General features: G+C 43.7%; 1 protein-coding gene across 1 annotated transcript; it reads right to left on the bottom strand.

Annotated features, from left to right (window-relative positions):
• Nucleotides 1-3552: 3552 nt before the first annotated feature.
• On the bottom strand, nt 3553-4150 carry LOC128568810 (60S ribosomal protein L18a-like). The gene has a single exon (XM_053566693.1). The coding sequence runs from the start codon at nt 4116-4118 to the stop codon at nt 3603-3605; it is 516 nt and encodes a 171-aa protein (XP_053422668.1). The 5' UTR covers nt 4119-4150; the 3' UTR covers nt 3553-3602.
• Nucleotides 4151-18084: the final 13934 nt, after the last annotated feature.

Below are 18084 nucleotides of genomic sequence, written 5' to 3' on the forward strand. Positions count from 1 at the left end.
CCCTTTGAAACTCCATGTTGCCACCAGAAGAGATTCACGGCTCTTCCTTGCTTTCTTTGTGTGACTCACTTCTGAGTCAGAATCTGGAGCTGATGATTCTGATTGGCCTAACCTAGGTCTGCAAAAGGACAGCAGGTTTTTTTAAAGCCTAGGGTAGGAGGCGGACCCTGCTCTTACTAAGACTCAAATGGTGGGGAATTTCCCTCACAGGAGGACAGTTCAGAGTGTGGGCAGCCAAAAAAGTTACAAATGTCTCTCCAGGTAGGAAGCATCTGGTGTCCTATACAGATTTGAGCCACAGCTTAATTTCATCTAAGATAAAAATAGTCTAAACTAAGGTTTGTTGGCCTCCCTTTCCTTCTGTTATTAAAATAAAAGAATACACTTAGGCAATTTCTTTTCTTTCTTTCTTTCTTTTTTTTTTTGAGACAGAATCTCACTTTGTCACCCTTGGTAGAGTGCTGTGGTGTCACAGCTCACAGCAACCTCCAACTCTTGGGCTTAAGCGATTCTTTTGCCTCAGCCTCTCAAATAGCTGAGACTACAGGCGCCTGCCACAATGCCCAGCTATTTTTCTGTTGCAGTTGTTTAGCTGGTCCCAGGCCGGGTTCGAACCTGCTACCCTCGGTGTATGTGGCTGGTGCCATAACCACTGTGCTACGGGTGCCGAGCCTCTGCTACCATTTTAACAACAATAGATATACATGTCACTACAATAAACATTACAGGTGGGAATCTTACTTTCAGACAAGAGTAGTTGGAAATAAGATGTATTCCACATGTCATTCCTACAAAAAATTGTTTTGAAAAGTTTCAAAAGTTAAGTATGTATCTCTTTATCCCTCCTGTTAGAGTGATTTGCTGAAAGAAAGTATGCACTGGTATCTCTTTGATAAGGGAGACTCTTTTTTTTTTTTTCCTATTTTTTATTTATTTATTTATTTTTATTAAACCATAGCTGTGTACATTAGTATGATCGTGGGGCACCATACACTTGGTTCATAGATCGTTTGACACATTTTCATCACATTAGTTAACATAGCTTTTGTAGCATTTTCTTAGTTATTTTGCTAAGACCTTTACATTCCAGTGGGGAAGCCCCTGGGAACTTAGGTCATCCCATTGCTCCACATTGTTCTCTTGCATATGGGTGCCTGGGGACAGAAAGGTGACAGCACTGCGTCACTGCGGTGTTCCCAGGGACTTTCTGCTGCCTTAAACTTGTGATTTGTTTGAAAAAAGTAGCCCAAAAAGCAATATGCTGGATTCCAAATAATCGGTATAATTGTTCATGGGGAGAATGATATCTTAATTCATTTACAATAAAGCAACTATTTCTGATTCACTTTACTTTTGAAAAAAGTTGTAGACGCATCCCTGTGACTTCATGACTTCCTTTTTTCCCATGACAATTCAGATTCTCCGCCCTTCATTTTGAGACCAACCCAACTTGAATCCTTTCAAGGAAGTATATAGTAAATGAGAGAAACCGAGAAGTCACGATTAGAGAAATGAAACCCATTTCTTATAAACTGACAACAGGTTTCTGAAAACCTTGTGAAGGACTTGACTCGCGTTGCCACAGGGTGGTTTCTCCAAGTAAATGCCCAAGTGAAAGAACTAGTCTGCAGCCACAGCTGCCCCAGTAAGTGTCTGATTAGTTGCCTTTTGTACACGATCAACGGAATACATGGTTAGGTGGTTCTGGATGTGACTCAAGAGTCCCAGAGAGAGTAAGGGCCACAGCTATGCCCTATACTTCCTCTTTGTTTCCCAAAGCAGTGTCTCGTAACTTTATCATCTCACAATCTCATTTGATAAACGTAAAAAAACTTATCTGGGGTAGGGTGTGGTGGCTCACTCCTGTAATCCCACCACTCTAGGAGGCCGAGGCGGGTATATTGCCTGAGCTCACAGGTTCGAGACCAGCCTGAGCCAGAGTGAGACCCCCGCCTCTAAAAATAGCCAGGCATTGTGGCAGGCACCTGTAGGCCCAGCTACTTGGGAGGTTGATGCAAGAGAATCACTTGAGCCCAAGAGTTAGAGGTTGCTGTGAGCTAAGATGCCACAGCACTCTACCAAGGGTGACAAAGTGAGACTCCATCTCAAAAACAAACAAACAAACAAACAAAAAACCCCACCTCATTTGGCCCCCAAATCTGAGATAGCCCCTTGGGAATGGGGAGGTGTCTGTCCTGTCTCGCACCTTCAGTTGAGAATTATAACTTTTATAAAGTTTCTCTGACCAAGAAGATTTAGCTAAACCATACTTTTTAAACTGTGTATTATTCCACACAAAACAAAGAATTTTCTTTCCAAATCTTGAAAGTATGATGGTGGTATTTTTATTTATTTATTTATTTTTTAGAGACACCCAGAGTCTCACTTTGTTGCCCTTGGTAGAATGCCGTAGCGTCACAGGTCATAGCAACCTCTTGGGCTTAGGCAATTCTCTTGCCTCAGCCTCCTGAGTAGCTGGGACCACAGGTGCCTGCCACAGTGCCAGGCTATTTTTTGTTGCAGTTTGGTGGGGGCTGGGTTTGAACCCACGACTCTCAGTATATAAGGCCAGCTCCCTACTCCCTGAACCACAGGCACCGCCCTGATGATGGTATTTTAATGGGGATTACATTGAATCTGTAGATTACATTGAATAGTATAGACATTTTCACAATGTTGACTCTTCCCAGCCATGAGCATGGTATGTTTTTCCATTTGTTAATGTCTTCTGCTATTTCTTTTCTTAGGTTTTCGTAATTTTCTTTATAGAGGTCCTTCACCTCTTTTATTATGTATATCCCTAGGTATTTCATTTTTTTGAAGTTACTGTGAAGGGAATATGTCCTTAATTAGTTTCTCATCTTGGCTGTTATTGGCATATACAAAGGCTACTGATTTGTGGACATTGATTTTATATCCTGAGACATTGCTGTATTTTTTGATCACTTCCAGGAGTCTTGTGGTTGAGTCTTTGGGGTTATCTAAGTATAAGATCATGTCATCGGCAAAACGCAAGAGACGTCCTCTTGCTCTGCCCCCATTTGGATGCCCTTTATTTCCTTCTTATGCCTAATTGTATTGGCTAGAAAGAACTTACAGCACTAAGTTGAATAGCAGTGGTAATAGAAGACAACCTTGTCTCATTCCAGTTCTAAGTGGAAAAGCTTTCGGTTTTATTCCATTAAGTATAATGAATGTTAGCTGTGGGTTTGTCATAGATGGCTTCGATCAGATTAGGAAATGTGACACTGGGCAACACCTGTGGCTTAGTGAATAGGGCACCAGCCCCATATACCGAGGGTGGCGGGTTCGAACGCGTCCCTGCTAAACTGCAACAAAAATATAAGCTACTCGGGAGGCTGAAGCAAGAGAATGGTCTAAGCCCAAGAGCTGGAGGTTGTTGTGAGCTGTGACGCCACAGCACTCTACCACAGGGGACAAAGTGAAACCCTGTCTCTAAAAAAAAAAGAAGAAAAAGAAATGTGCCACCTATGCCTATACTCTTAACTGTTCTAATTGGAAACGGATGCCGATTTTTTTTTTTTTTTTGAGCACCTGGGCATGAATTTATTTGGGAAGAGATGGGTGAGAGGGCCCTGCACCTAGAAGAAGGTGTTGGGCCTCTTGGTGGTGAAGCGTGGCTTGTGCAGACGACGTAGGACCCGATGGGGCAGTGGGAACTTAATCTTGGAGTCGTGGAACTGCTTGACTGCTGGCCGCCGGCACTTGCTAGCTGCAATCTCCTCCACCTTCATGATCTGGACACGGTGCCGGGCACCCGTGTCCCCATAGCACTGGGTGACAGCGCCTGCAGTGGTCAGGTCTCGGTATTCCCGGTACATGTTATGGGTTCCGCTGTGGGAGTCATAGCGAAGCCAGATGCCAAAGTTCTTCACCTGCACGGGGGATTTCTCAAACACCTGCCCACAGTAGACAATTTCCCCCGAAGACTTCTTCATCTTCTTTAGCTGAGATGCAAAGTACCAAAAGCGGGACTTGGCCACAACATGGTTAGGTGCAAAGATCCGCATACGGTAGAGAGGCAGCGTGTGGCACTTAGGGGTAGGCAGGCAATGCCCCACCACCTTGTACTCTCGAAGCGTGCCAGAGGCCTTCATAGGGATCCCGCCACACTCGCCACCACCGGCAAAATGAAAGCAAGGAGGCTGAATTTTATTGAATGCTCTTTCTGCATCTATTGAGAGGATCATATGGTCTTTGTTTTTGCTTCTGTTTATACGGAATTACATTTATGGACTTGTGTATGTTAAACAAGCCTTGCATGCCTGGGATAAAACCTACTTGATTGTGATGAATGAATTTTTTTTTGCATTTTTTTGTCCTGGGCTGGGTTTGAACCCTCCACCTCCGGACTATGAGGCCAGCGCCCTACTCCTTTGAGCCACAGGTGCTGCCAATTTTTTTTTTGAAACAGAGTTTCTCATTATGTCACCCTCAGTAGAGTGCTGTGCCATCACAGCTCACAGCAACTTCAAACTCTTGGGCTTAGGCGATTCTCTTGCCTCAGGGTCCCAAGTAGCTGGGACTACAAGTGCCTGCCATAACACCCAGCTATTTTTTGGTTGTAGTTGTTGTTGTTTAGCAGGCCTGGGCTGGGGCTGAGTTAGAACCCACCAGCCCTGGGGTATGTGGCTGGTGCCCTAACCACTGAGCTATGGGCACCAACTCATGATGAATGATTTTTTTTTTGATGTGTAGCTGTAATCTATTGGCTAGGATTTTCTTGAGAATTTTTGCATCTATATTCACTAGTGAAATTTGTCTGAAATTCTCCTTTTTGGTTGGGTCTTTTCCTGGTGTTGATATCAGGGTGATGTTTGCTTCATAGAACGTGTTGGGGAAGATTGCAGCTCAATTTACATTTGCCAAAATGTGGAACCAGCCTAAAGGCCCACTAACCCAGGAATGGATTAACAAGCTGTGGTGTATGTATACCATGGAATACTATGCAGCCACTAAAAAAGCTGTAGACTTTACACCTTTTGTGTTAACCTGGATGGAGGAGGAACACATTCTTCTTAGTAAAGCATCCATCACAAGCATGAAGAAGCAAGAATCCAATGTACTCAGTTCGAATATGAAGGCAGTAGATGAGCTAATATAAGGAGGGGGGAGGTAGGGGCATGAGCAAGTGCGGAGAGGGGAGGTGGGAGGAGGATGGGGAGTCACGGTATGTGACACACCTCTTGGGAGCGGGAAACAATTATAAGAGGGACTTTATCTAACAAATGCAATCAGTCTAACCTAATTCTTTGTACTCTCAATGAATCCCAAACAATAAAAAAAGTAGGCATTATTAAAATAATAAGTAATGTCTTTGCCCTCCAAATATGAAACTAGATTTTCCTATTAAATACATTTTGTAAGTCATAATGCTCTCTGGATTCTGATAACTCTATCTTCCTTAATTTTTTCCAGATTCCCATCCCCCCTGAAAAATTACTTCTCTACCCTTATTCAATTAAACATGTGCTTCTAATTGTTTAGAAAGTTGTATTATTAAAATAATTTAAGTTCTGGTTCAGCACCCATAGCTTAGTGGTTAGGGCGCTGGCCACTCGGGCTGGTGGGTTCGAACCTGGCCAGGGACTGCTAAACAACAATAACAACAACAACAACAACAAAAATGTCCAGGTGTGTGGCGGGCACCTGTAGTCCCAGCTACTGGGAGGCTGAAGCAAGAGAATTGCTTAAGTCCAAGAGTTTGAGGTTGCTGTGACCTGTGACACCAAAGCACTCTATTGAGGGTGACATAAGGAGACTCTTGTCTCAAAAAAAAAGTAAAGTTTTTAGTCTCATAGTTTTGTATTCATATTCATACTCTAATCTTTCCAAGATAAAAATGGCAAAATTGGGCGGCGCCTGTGGCTCAAGGAGTCGGGTGCCGGTCCCATATGTCGGAGGTGGCAGGTTCAAACCTAGCCCCGGCCAAAAAAATGGCAAAATCCTTCTTTAAGTAACCCGTTTCACCCCTAACACCTGTTTTCATTACTCAAATACATCTTTCGAATCTGATCAAGTCATGGGCTTTAAAAAATATTTGATTGTGGCCAGGCACGGGCTCACATCTATAATCCTAGCAGTCTGGGAGGCCACGGTGGGAATATGCTTAAGCTCAGGAGTTTAAGACCAGCCTGAGCAAAAGCAAGATCCCATCTTTTTTTTTTTTTGTAGAGACAGAGTCTCACTTTGTCGCCCTTGGTAGAGTGCTGTGGCATCACAGCTCACAGCAACCTCCAACTTCTTGGCCCAGGCGACTCTCTCGCCTCAGCCTCCTGAGTAGCTGGGACTACAGGCGCCCACCACAACACCCGCCTATTTTTTTTCTTGAGACAGAGCCTCAAGCTGTCACCCTGGGTGGAGTGCTGTGGCATTACAGCTCACAGCAACCTCCAACTCCTGGGCTCAAGCGATTCTCCTGCCTCTGCCTCTCAAGCAGCTGGGACTACAGGCATCCGCCACAACACCCGGCTTTATTTTGGTTGCAGCCATCATTGTTGTTTGGTGGGCTCAGGCGGATTCGAACCCGCCAGCTCAGGTGTATGTGGCTGGCGCTTTAGCCGCTTGAGCCACAGGCGCCGAGCACCGGCTATTTTTTTTGTTGCAGTTTGGCCAGGGCCGGGTTTGAACCCACCACTCTCGGTACATGGGGCCGGCACCCTACTCACTGAGCCACAAGCACTGCCAGCAATATTCCATCTTTACCAAAAATAGAAAAACTAGCGGGGTGGGCATTGTGGCATGTACCTATAGTCCCAGCTACTTAGGAGGCAGAGGCAAGAGGATTGCTTGTGCCTGTCAGTTTAAATTTACTGTCAGCTATGACAGCATGGCACTCTAGGCTGGGGCAATAGAGTGAGACTCCATCTCCAAAAAATAAATAAGTAAAAATAAATAAATAAATAAAAATATCTGAGTGTATATAATTTCTGATGCCAAAAGAAATTACACATTATTTACAGTAAAAAATGTGAGGTCCACAGAAAATTCAAAATTCAAAAAACAAATACGGGGGTGGCACCTGTGGCTCAGTGAGTAGGGCGTCGGCCCCATATGCTGAGCGTGGCGGGTTCAAACCCAGCCCCGGCCAAACTGCAACAAAAAAATAGCTGGGCGTTGTAGCGGGCGCCTGTAGTCCCAGCTGCTCAGGAGGCTGAGGCAAGAGAATCGTGTAAGCCCAAGAGTTAGAGGTTGCTGTGAGCCGTGTGACGCCACGGCACTCTGAGGGTGGTACAGTGAGACTCTGTCTCTACAAAAAAAAAAAAACAAATACGGTGGAAACTTAAAAAAAAAGCCTCAGAATATAAATCTTTTTTTTATTATTATTATCTTTTTTTTAGAGACAGAGTCTCACTTTATTATCCTCGGTAGAGTGCTATGGAGTCACAGATCACAGCAACCTCCAACTCCTGGGCTTAGGCGATTCTCTTGCCTCAGCCTCCTGAGTAGCTGGGACTATAGGAGAATATAAATCTTAAGAATTTTTTGTGGCGGGCACCTGTGGTCCCAGCTACTTGGGAGGCTGAGGCAAGAGAATCACTTAAGCCCAGGAGTTGGAGGTTGCTGTGAGCTGTGATGCCACAGCACTCTACTCAGGGCAACAGCTTAAGGCTCTATCTCAAAAAAAAAAAAAAAAAAAGAATTTTAAAATGGAATGTGTAATAGACCAAGATATATTTTCATTTTTTAAAGAAATTTATTTATTTTTTGATGCAGAGTTTTATTATGTTGCCCTCACTAGAGTGCTGTTGCATCACAGCTCACAGCAACCTCAAACTCGTAGAGTTTAATCCATTCTCTTGCCTCAGCCTCCTAAGTAGCTGGGAACACAGGCACCTGCCACAATGCCCGGCTAGTTTTTTGTTACAGTTGTCATTCATTGTTGTTCAACTGGCCCGGCTCGGTTCGAACCCACCAGCCCAGGTTTATGTGGCTGGTGCCATAACCACTGTGCTACAGACACTAAGCCTATGTTTTCATTTTTTTATCATGGTAAAATTTATATATAGTAAAATACACAGCTCTTAAGTATACAATTTAATGTTTTGATAACTTTGTATATACAGGTACCATGACCCCAATAAAGATACAGAACATTCCTGTCATTCTAGAAAGTTTCTCGATGCCACAGCACTCTACCCAGGGCAACAAAGTGAGATTCTGCCCCCACCCCAAAAAAAAAAGCTGAAAAAAAAAGTTTCAGCTGCTTCTCTGCTCAATATATATGTGTGAATCAGAGAGCTCCCTATTTCCTTTCTAGTGTCATCTCTTTCCAGAAACTTCAATAAAATATTTTTGGTAGCATTAAATCCCAGGCATATGAGTGATCGAATTCTGGATAATTCTTGCCCAGTTACTCAATATCCACAAGTACAAATACTTCATACAAAATGTAGAGTCATCTTACTTGTGCGATAGTTTTATTACTGAAAACTTGGGTGTAATGCTAATTTTTGTAGTTCAAATCATTTATTGGAATAAATCTCCCCTGTGTCAGGGTCAAACCCTCCACTTGCAGGATCTTCCCTTATGTTGTCCTCACCTGAAGTGATTTCTTCATTCTCTAAATTTTAGCAGGTCCAGTGATTTGACCCTCTTTTGGGCCTTTATAATTTATGGCTTGTTTGCTTACCTATTAATTCACATGTAAATATTTCTTTCTTTCTTTCTTTTTTTGAGACAGAGTCGCACTTTGTTGTCCCAGGCTAGAGTGCTCTGGCATCATAGCTCCCAGCAACCTCAAACTCTTGGGCTCAAGTGATCATCCTGCCTCAGCTTCCGGAGTAGCTGGGACTATAGGCATTTGCCACAATGCCCAGGTAATTTTGTTGTTGTTGTTGTTGCAGTTTGGCCGTGGCCAGGTTTGAACCCACCACCATTGGTATATGGGGCTGGCACCATACCCACTGAGCCACAGGTTCTGCCCCAGCTAATTCTTCTATTTTAGTAGAAGCAGGGTCTCACTGTTGTTCAGTCTGGTCTTGAATTCCTGAGCACCAGCAGTTTGCCTCCCTTGGCCTCCTGGGGCACAAGGATTACAGGTGTGAGGCACTGAGCTTGGCCTACATAAATATATTTCCTTTTCATATACAAACCCTTCACTGAGAGAAGGAACCGTGTCTTATACTTGAATGAAATCTCAAAGCATTCGGGGCAGTGCCTTACACAGAAAAGTTTCTCAACAAAATTTTCCACTTGGTTTTCTATTTTTGTTTTGCTTTAGGCAAGGCATAATTGTTATTTTATGTTTCAACGTATGTAATTTATTTGTCATAATAAATGGTAATTTCCTCGCTTTCCCATTTTTCTGGACTAATGTAAAGCCAGGGCTAAGTTAAGATTGTTGACTAAGGCCCTTGCTATGGCTCACCCCTGTTATCCTCACAGTCTGGGAGGCTGAGGTAGGTGAATCTCCTGAGATCAGGAGTTTGAGATCAGCCTGAGCAAGAGGGATACCACCATCTCTACTAAAAATAGAAAAACTAGCTGGTGTTGTGGCAGTCACCTGTAGCCCCAGGTATTCAGGAGGTTGAGGTCAGAGGATTGCTTAAACCCAAGGGTTTGAGGTTGCTATGAGCTATGACATGAGGCCATGGCACTTTACCCCGGGATACAGAGTGAGATTCTTTTTTCTTTTTTGAGACAGAGTTTCACTATGTCACCCTTGATAGAATGCAGTGGCATCACAGTTCACAATAACCTCTAACTCTGGGGTTAAGCGATTCTCCTGCCTCAGCGTCCCATGTAGCTGGGACTGCAGGTGCCCTCCACAACGCGCAGCTATTTTTTTTGTTGTTGTAGTTGTCATTGTTGTTTAGCAGGCCCAGGAGGGGTTTGAACCCACCTGCCTCGGTATATACAGCTGGCGCCCTAACCTCTGAGCTACGGGAGCTGAGCCAGAGTGAGATTCTTGTCTCAAAAAAAAAAAAAAGAACGAAAGAAAGAAAGAAAGAAAAAGAAAAAGATTGTCGACTAAAATCCACTTACCTTACCACTTTACTTGATTACTAGTATAAAGCACCCCTATATTATAGTGGTTTGGTTTAGCGTATTGTGGTTTGAAATAAAAACACTCCATAAGGAGATAGAGATTTCATCCTCTAACTATCCCTAGGGCAGTGGTTCTCAAACTGTGGGTCGTGAACCCTTTTTAACAATGGAAATACATTCCTGCATTAGGAAGGTTGAGACCCACTGCCCTAGGGGCGTCTGCTTGCCATTTGCACATCTCTACAAGACACTAAATCTGTTTGCCAGTCCCTGGGAGCTAACTTTCTTAGAAGCCCAGCTCAGAGATCCATCTTGTCTGCTCCCTTCGCCCTGACACAGACACCTGCCTGGTCCTTGGTGTTCCTGCCCTACTTTGTTAATGTCTTTTTAGCACTTGGCACTCAGAGACATAATTTATTATCTACATGTTTGCCCGCCTGTAACTGGACAGCTGAGTGCCTGAAACAGGGAGCATGTACTTGAGTCATTCATTCTTTACTTGGCACATAGTAAGCACTCAACAAATACTTGTTGAATAAGTGCATGGACTAATGAATGAACAAATGAGTATGACTTTTTAGGTATCCTTATAATATCCTTTTCAGGTATCATTAAAAGTAAAGAATTTTTATGTTAGCTTTTTTTTTTTTGAGACAGTGTTTCAAGCTGGGTAGAGTGCTGTAGTGTCACAGCTCACAGCAACCTCCAACTGGGGCTCGAGCAATCCTTGCCTTAGTTTTTCTATTTTTCGTAGAGACAGGGGTCTCGCTTTTGCTCAGGCTGGTCTTGAACTCCTGAGCTGAAGCAATCCACCTGCTTCAGCCTCCCAGGGTGCTAAGATTACAGGCATGAGCTACTGCGCCTGGCCTTTTTTTTTTTTTAAAGTATGCAAATCTCTGGAGAATTTTAGGCCAGAAAAAGACTACTTCGTTTAATTCTCTTACTCAGGATCCATAAGGTAGTTATACAATATGTTGCTTTTGTTTGTTCAGCAACCCTTCATCCCTTTTTGGCAGGAACTGCTCATACTTGTGGGAATTCCACATGGTTTGCTGAAGCCAGCATAGACTTGACTTTCCCCCACCCCTGCCTACTAAGAAGGTGGTGTTTGGGCTCGGCCTGGGGAGTCAGAGTGCATTCTATCCCTGGACACAATAATTACTTAAGGGCTGGACACTTGACCCACATGAGCAAACCAGTTTTCCAGAGTTAGTTATATTGTGGGTCAGCAGGAGAATTTAGGCTAGAAGCCAGAAGCCATCTTTCCTGTCTTGTGGAGAGAGTTGGTCTAGCAACTGGCATCTATTGGGGGGACACTTTGGGACACTGAACCCTTGCTCTGTAGGACCTAATGCTATCTTTGGGCACACAGTGTCAGAATTGAATTAGAAAGTGCCCAGCCAGTGCCCACTGCTTTGGTGTGTGGAGAAAATCCCCCACATTTGATCGTAGAAGTCAGTCTTCTCCTGTGATGATAATTCTGGTGATGTGGGAACAGAGGGAAAACACGGCTTGAGGGCTTTTCCAAATCAGTTGGCTTTCTCTGATCATGGTGCTGATACAGGACAGGTGGCTTCCCAGCCAGCTCGGTGGAGCTGAGAGGCAGACCTGTTGCCTCTGCCTTGGTGGTGGGGTGGCAGCCAGCAGAACAACCAGCAGGCTGGAGAGAAGGCCAGGTGGGGGCGGGCGGTGGGCTGCAGGAGGCTCCAGTAGCCAGAGGGACCAGACAATTGCTGGGGAGACACCAGCACCTTAGGTCTCCCTCCCCTTGCATTTGTGGCTAAACAGGGAACCCCCCATTTCTTAGGCCTGGTCAATTTCATGTAAGTTTCCTAGGCTAGGGAAAGAAAGGGATTGTAGCCATTAATTTAGGAGTCCCTCTAAATGTAACTACAGAGGACCATGCAACAGTATTTATAGTTCTGGACAAAGAGCAGGCAGAGACAGAGAAGGAGAGTTTTCCCTGGCCTTGGTTTGTTTTTCTTTGCCAGGAGCTTTGGTGTTTTTGTGTTCTTTTCTATAAATAAAGCCTGTCTTACCACTGATCTGTGGTCTGTGGATTCATTCTTCCAATCACCAAGACCAAGGACCTACTGAAGAGGAAACTCCAGTATCGGTGCTTGAGTGTGCTGGTCTCGGTCATGTCTGTTTTCAGTGCTTATGCTGAGTTGTCTGTAATCCCACCATGCCTCAAGTGGCCCGTCCAGCCAGGTCAGCCTGCATCGTTCCTGTCCCAATCACTCATTCCCATCTCCTGGCCGTCCTTAGCCCCTCCACACACTACTTACGGGCATAGGGAGGATGTGTTAGTCAGGGTTCCCCAAAGAAAAGAGCCTGTAGGATATATAGGGGGTGTGTGTGTGAAAGAGAGAGAGAGAGACAGACAGACAGAAGGAATTGGCTCACACAATTATGGAGGCTGGCAAGTCCCAAATGTGCAGGGGAGGCTACCAAGTGGGAGGTCTGGGAAGAACTGACATTGTAGTTCAAGTCTGAAGGCTGTCTGCTGCTAGAACTTACTCTTGCTTAGATGGGGAATCAGCCTTTTATTCTATTCAGGCCTTCAACTGATTGGATGAAGCCCACCACAATCTGCTTTACTCAAAATCTACTAATTCCCTCCAAGAAACACCAAGAATAATATTTGACAACATATCTAGAACTGTGACCCAGTCAAACTGATACATCCTAACAGAAGTTTAGGCTCTTCTGCACTCTGTCCTGATGCCTGCTGCTGCCATCTTTTTGAGGCTGCTGAGTCTTCCATAGCTGTAGAGAAGGCTGCTCTTAGGTTTTGCTCTGCTGTACCATGAGGTAGGAAACAGGAGACTTGTCTGTGAGGCACAAATCATCTCAACTCTTGAATGCTTAACCCCCACCCTCCACTCAGCTCGGAGCTGGGACAGAGGAGCATGCATTTCACAGTGCATCTGGCTTCAAACTCTCTTCCCCAGCCAGGAGGCTTTTATTGGGGCTTGGGTGGAAGGAGTGGGAAGATGATGGGATATAGGGAACTGGTTTAACAAGGTTGCCTTTCTTTTAAATCTTTTCTCATGACTGTATCAGAGCTATTGAATGAAATTAACAGCAGAGAACAGGTGGGTATGCTTGTCTTTAGCCTTGGTTTGACAATAGGTCTTGGGAAGACTGACACCCCAAAATTGTCGCATTTGGTAAAAAAGATAAGAATACACTGACACTTGATTGAAACTTTATTTTCTTATTTCACCATATCAGCTATGCAAATATTTTACTTTTCTTCTTCCGTTCCTTTAAATCAGCTGCAGGGTAATAGTCCCCTTACTTTTTCAGATTGACCCTAAGCACTAAGTCTTATGGGGGAATTTTAGGCAACATTAGAGGGGAAGCTGATGGGGAAGATATGTTAGGTGAGAAGAATCTAAAATCTATGGTCAAAAAAGTAAACTGATAAAAAAAATAGGGAGGAAAGCTGTACATTGGGATGAACAAAGTGACTAAGGACTGATTGTAAAAAAGAAAACCCATTACTCTTTTTTTTTTTTTTTTGCAGTTTTGGGCCAGGGCTGGGTTTGAACCCACCACCTCTGGCACATGGGGATGGTGCCCCACTCCTTTGAGCTACAGGCACGGCCCCAAACCCATAACTCTTTGAGCTGGATCAATTCCAAAGAGATCAGAAACAGATGAATGATGTGTAAACCTTATATTTTGACACAGTCTTTATTGCTATTTTTTTACCATTCCAAAAGTAAAATTGCAGACTATGGAGTGAAGGGTTATGTCTTTGTAAAAATCAAGGCTCAGCGCCTGTGGCTCAAGCAGTTAAGGCGCCAGCCACATACACCTGAGCTGGTGGGCTCGAATCCAGCCCGGGCTGCCAAACAATAATGATGGCACCAACCAAAAAATAGCCAGGCGTTGTGGTGGGCAACTGTAGCCCCAGCTATTTGGGAGGCGGAGGCAGGAGAATTGCTTGAGCCCAGGAGTTGGAGGTTGCTGTGAGCTGTGATGCCACTACACTCTACCCAAGGCTTCAGCTTGAAGCTCTGTCTCAAAAACAAACAAACAAAAAACAAACAAACTTAAAAATCAGAGGCATAAGTGGTAAGTTTAAGAAATTCTTCAAAATATCTTTAAAAAATTTTTTTTAAAAGGGCGGCGTCTACCTGTGGCTCAGTGAATGGGGTGCCAGCCCCATATACCAAGGGTGGCAGGTTCAGACCCAGCCCCCGCCAAACTGCAACAAAAAATAGCCGGGCATTGTGGAGGGCGCCTGTAGTATCAGCTACTCAAGAGGCTGAGGCAGGAGAATCACCTAAGCCCAAGAGCTGGGGGTTGCTGTTGTGAGCTGTGATGTCCTGGCACTCTACCAAGTGCAACAGAATGAGACGCTGTCTCTAAAAAAAAAAAAAAAAAAAAAAATCTTGGCTTGGGGCCTGTAGCTCAGTAGGGCACCAGCTACATACACTGGGCCTGATGGGTTTGAACCTGGCCTGGGCCTGCTAAAAACAAGAATGAAAACTACAAAAAAAAAAAAGGCAGGTGTTGTGGCGGGTGCCCGTAGTCCCAGCTACTGGGAGGCTGAGGCAAGACAATGGCTTAAGCCCAAGAGTTTGAGGTGGCTGTAAGCGGTGAAACCAACATACTCTACCAAGGGAAACATAGTGAGACTCTATCTCAAAAAAAAAAAAAAAAAAATCCTACAAGTAATTTAAAGTGGCATAGTGTTATAACCATATTTTGGCATGAATGAAAACTAAAATGCAAGAGTGCAGCTTGCTCTTTCTTTCTGACTGAGCCAAAGGATATCCATCAATAAGATGGAACTACAGAATAAAAAGAAAATGACTCTCCTAGCCCCACTATTGCTAAATGCCCAGATCTTAACAGGCATATTTGGAAAACAAGTTTGAGCAGTATCTAAACTTACAGTGGCCTTGTTATACGAACAATCCTATTAAAGATGAACATATTTTAAAATTCCTAGTTTTATTTTATTTATTTATTTACTTTTGAGACAGAGCCTCAAGTTGTGGCGCTGGGTAGAGTGCTGTGGCATCACAGCTCACAGCAACCTCCAACTCCTGGGCTCAAGCGATTCTCCTGCCTCAGCCTCCCAAGTAGCTGGGGCTACAGGCACCTGCCACAATGCCCGGCTATTTTTTGGTTGCAGCTGTCATTGTTGTTTGGCGGGCCTGGGCTGGATTTGAACCCGCCAGCTTAGGTGTATGTGGCTGGCACCGTAGCCGCTTGAGCCACAGGCGCTGAGCCCCTAGTTTTATTTTTAAACACAAAAATCAAAATTTAATTAAGAAAATTTCTGGATAGTCACCAGACCTTCTAGAACATGATTTATTCCTTATAGTTTTATGATATGTGGGGACAGTGTCAATTTTGCCAAGTATATTAAGTGAAACAACCTGGCTCAGCAGAAGTCTATGTATTCATTTCTTCATTCATTCAGCAAACATATTGAAGAGATACCACTCAGCAAATTTTTTGTTTTATTTTGTATTGCAGGCTTAGATATCCCATTTGTTTGCAATATATACTCAGCTGTCTGCCAGCTGTCATTCTCCTTTGCTGGGACAAAAGTGGGTTACTGCTAGGTTATATTCTCTCCTCCCCACTCCCTGACTTACTACTCCCGTCCTTGTCTGGCCACTTCTACCCAGATCTGTTAGGTATAGTATAGTTTTCTGTCCCAGATCCAAATGTTATGTAAAGGAGGACAAATATCAATAAATTTCTCTATGTGTAGTGAACTATGCATTGTAGGAGTATGGAAGAGAGAAACAATTGCTTGGAATGTTGAAGTTTGATGGGATAAGGCCTAAAGAACATGTGCCCTGACAAGCCAATGAAGGGACAGCAAAAACCAGGCAGGATGTATGAAATGACCACTATCCTAGAAAATGCAGTGTTGTTACCAAACTTACAAAGTATTTGTTAGTTCTCTTCTAATTCTCTAGGGGTAGCTTGGGAGGTGATGAGATTTCAAGAACTATTTGAATGAAAAGGGCTGGACAAACTTACATGAAAGAGTATGGAAGAATGGAAAAAAAAATAGGCCATAATCCAGCTACAGAGATAGGTATTGGAAAAACCCAGAGAATAAGGGAAGTGTACATTTTGTGAAGTACCTAACCAGAACTGTACACAATTGCTTAATTCTAAGGCTAAGAAATTTTTTCTATTCTTTTTAATTGCTTTGATTGGAGACATGGAATTACCATTAGTAAGAACCTATTCAGTCATCATACAGCATATGTCTAACATTGCATATATTATTTTATATAAATATTTTTTTTGAGACAGAGTCTCACTATGTCACCCTTGGTAGAGTGTCGTGGCGTCACAGCTCACAGCAACCTCAAATTCTTGGGCTTAAGTGATTCTCTTGCCTCAGCCTCCCAAGTAGCTGAGACTACAGATGCCCACCATAACGCCTGGCTATTTTTTGGTTGTAGTTGTCATTGTCATTTGGCAGCCCTGAGCGGGGCTCAACCCCGCCAGCTCTGGTGTATGTAGCTAGCACCCTAGCTGCTTGAGCTACTGGCACCGAGCCTATTTTATATAAATCTTTACAAACTTCCTGCAAGGTAGGAATAATTCCCACTTTCTCAAGAGGATAGCTTTCTCAAGGAATAACTTCTTTAAAGTTATGTAGCTATGAATAGCAAATCCTCAACTGTTGACTACCAATGTATTTGTTGTTTCAGATAAGAGGATGCCATGTGAATCTCCTCAAAGAATCTGAAGATTGCGTGAGTCTTATCAGGAGAAAGCTTCATGGGGTTGACAACAGTAGAAATCATTGCTGAAATTATGTCCCACACAGTCTTGAAACTTTTAATAAGGGCACGGAATAATAAAAATTAATAATAATTTTTTTTTAAATCTCCATTTTTTTTTTTTTTTTAAGATTGAAGGAAAGGGGAGTAAGGTATGAAAACCTTAAGGGCAGTGGATTGACTGTATAATCCATCATAGTGGAAGGCCCCAGTGAGTGAGACCATACAGATTTACATTCCAATCCTGATTCCACAGCCTTGGACCCAGCCCTCACCTTCTTTAGGTCTAATTTCCTCCTCAGTAATTTTTTCCTTTTTTAGAGATGGGGGTCTTGCTATATTGCCCAGGCTGGCCTCCAACTCCTGGGCTGGAGGAATCCTCCTGCCTCAGCCTCCCTAGCGGCTGGGACTATGCCACTGTGAATGCCAGAAAGATGGATTTTTAAGATTTTTCAAAGTTAGTAAGATTATCTGAATATTTAAATTAAAATCAGAGCTTTCCAACTCTTTCATTCCCAAGAAGGTTAAGGAAGAAAGTATTCTAAAAAACAGGACAGGAAATGGAACCACTAATAGAAGGAGCGTATCATCATTCAGAACGCAAGAAATTCACGGAGAGGGCTCTTCACTGATTCTCACCATATATGACTGGATTAATAGCTAAAGAACATCCTGGTCTCCATTCCTGCCATTATTAAGGTAACTAACCTTTAATTAGTGATACATTCCTAATAGGTGGTGAGGTGGCCATCCAGTTAAGGTAATAGTTGAGGGCCAGACTCTCTAGTCAATTAGAACGCTGGGTTCAAAGGTAGTCCTGTTGCCTGCAAGGTGGCCTCCAGGACGTTCACCTATAAAATGGATCCATTTTCAGAGATAATCGGCTCGGCGCCTGTGGCTCAAACGGCTAAGGCGCCAACCACATACACCTGAGCTGGCAGGTTCGAATCCAGCCCGGGGCCGCCAAACAAGGACGGCTGCAAGCAAAAAACATAGCCAGGCATTGTGGCCGGCGCCTGTAGTCCCAGCTACTTGGGAGGCAGAGGCGGGACAATCGCTTGAGCCCAGGAGCTGGAAGTTGCTGTGAGCTGTGATGCCATAGTACTCTACCCAGGGCAACAGCTTGAGGCTCTGTCTCAAAAAAAAGCAATCCAGTGCCCACACCACTGGGCAGTTGTCGAGATGATGGATAATCCATGAAAATCCAAAAGAGCAGGGTACATACTAAGTCCCAATAAATGCTAGCCTAAAAATTAAAAGCATTTCAAGGGAATTAATAAACTTATTAAAATTAGCT

The sequence above is a fragment of the Nycticebus coucang genome, chromosome 17, assembly GCF_027406575.1.
Source record: "Nycticebus coucang isolate mNycCou1 chromosome 17, mNycCou1.pri, whole genome shotgun sequence".
NCBI classification, from domain to species: Eukaryota; Metazoa; Chordata; class Mammalia; order Primates; family Lorisidae; genus Nycticebus; species Nycticebus coucang.

What these genes read in the sequence shown, in the direction of transcription:
- LOC128568810 (XM_053566693.1), bottom strand. Translation starts at nt 4,118, where the DNA reads ATGAAGGCCTCTGGCACGCTTCGAGAGTACAAGGTGGTGGGGCATTGC.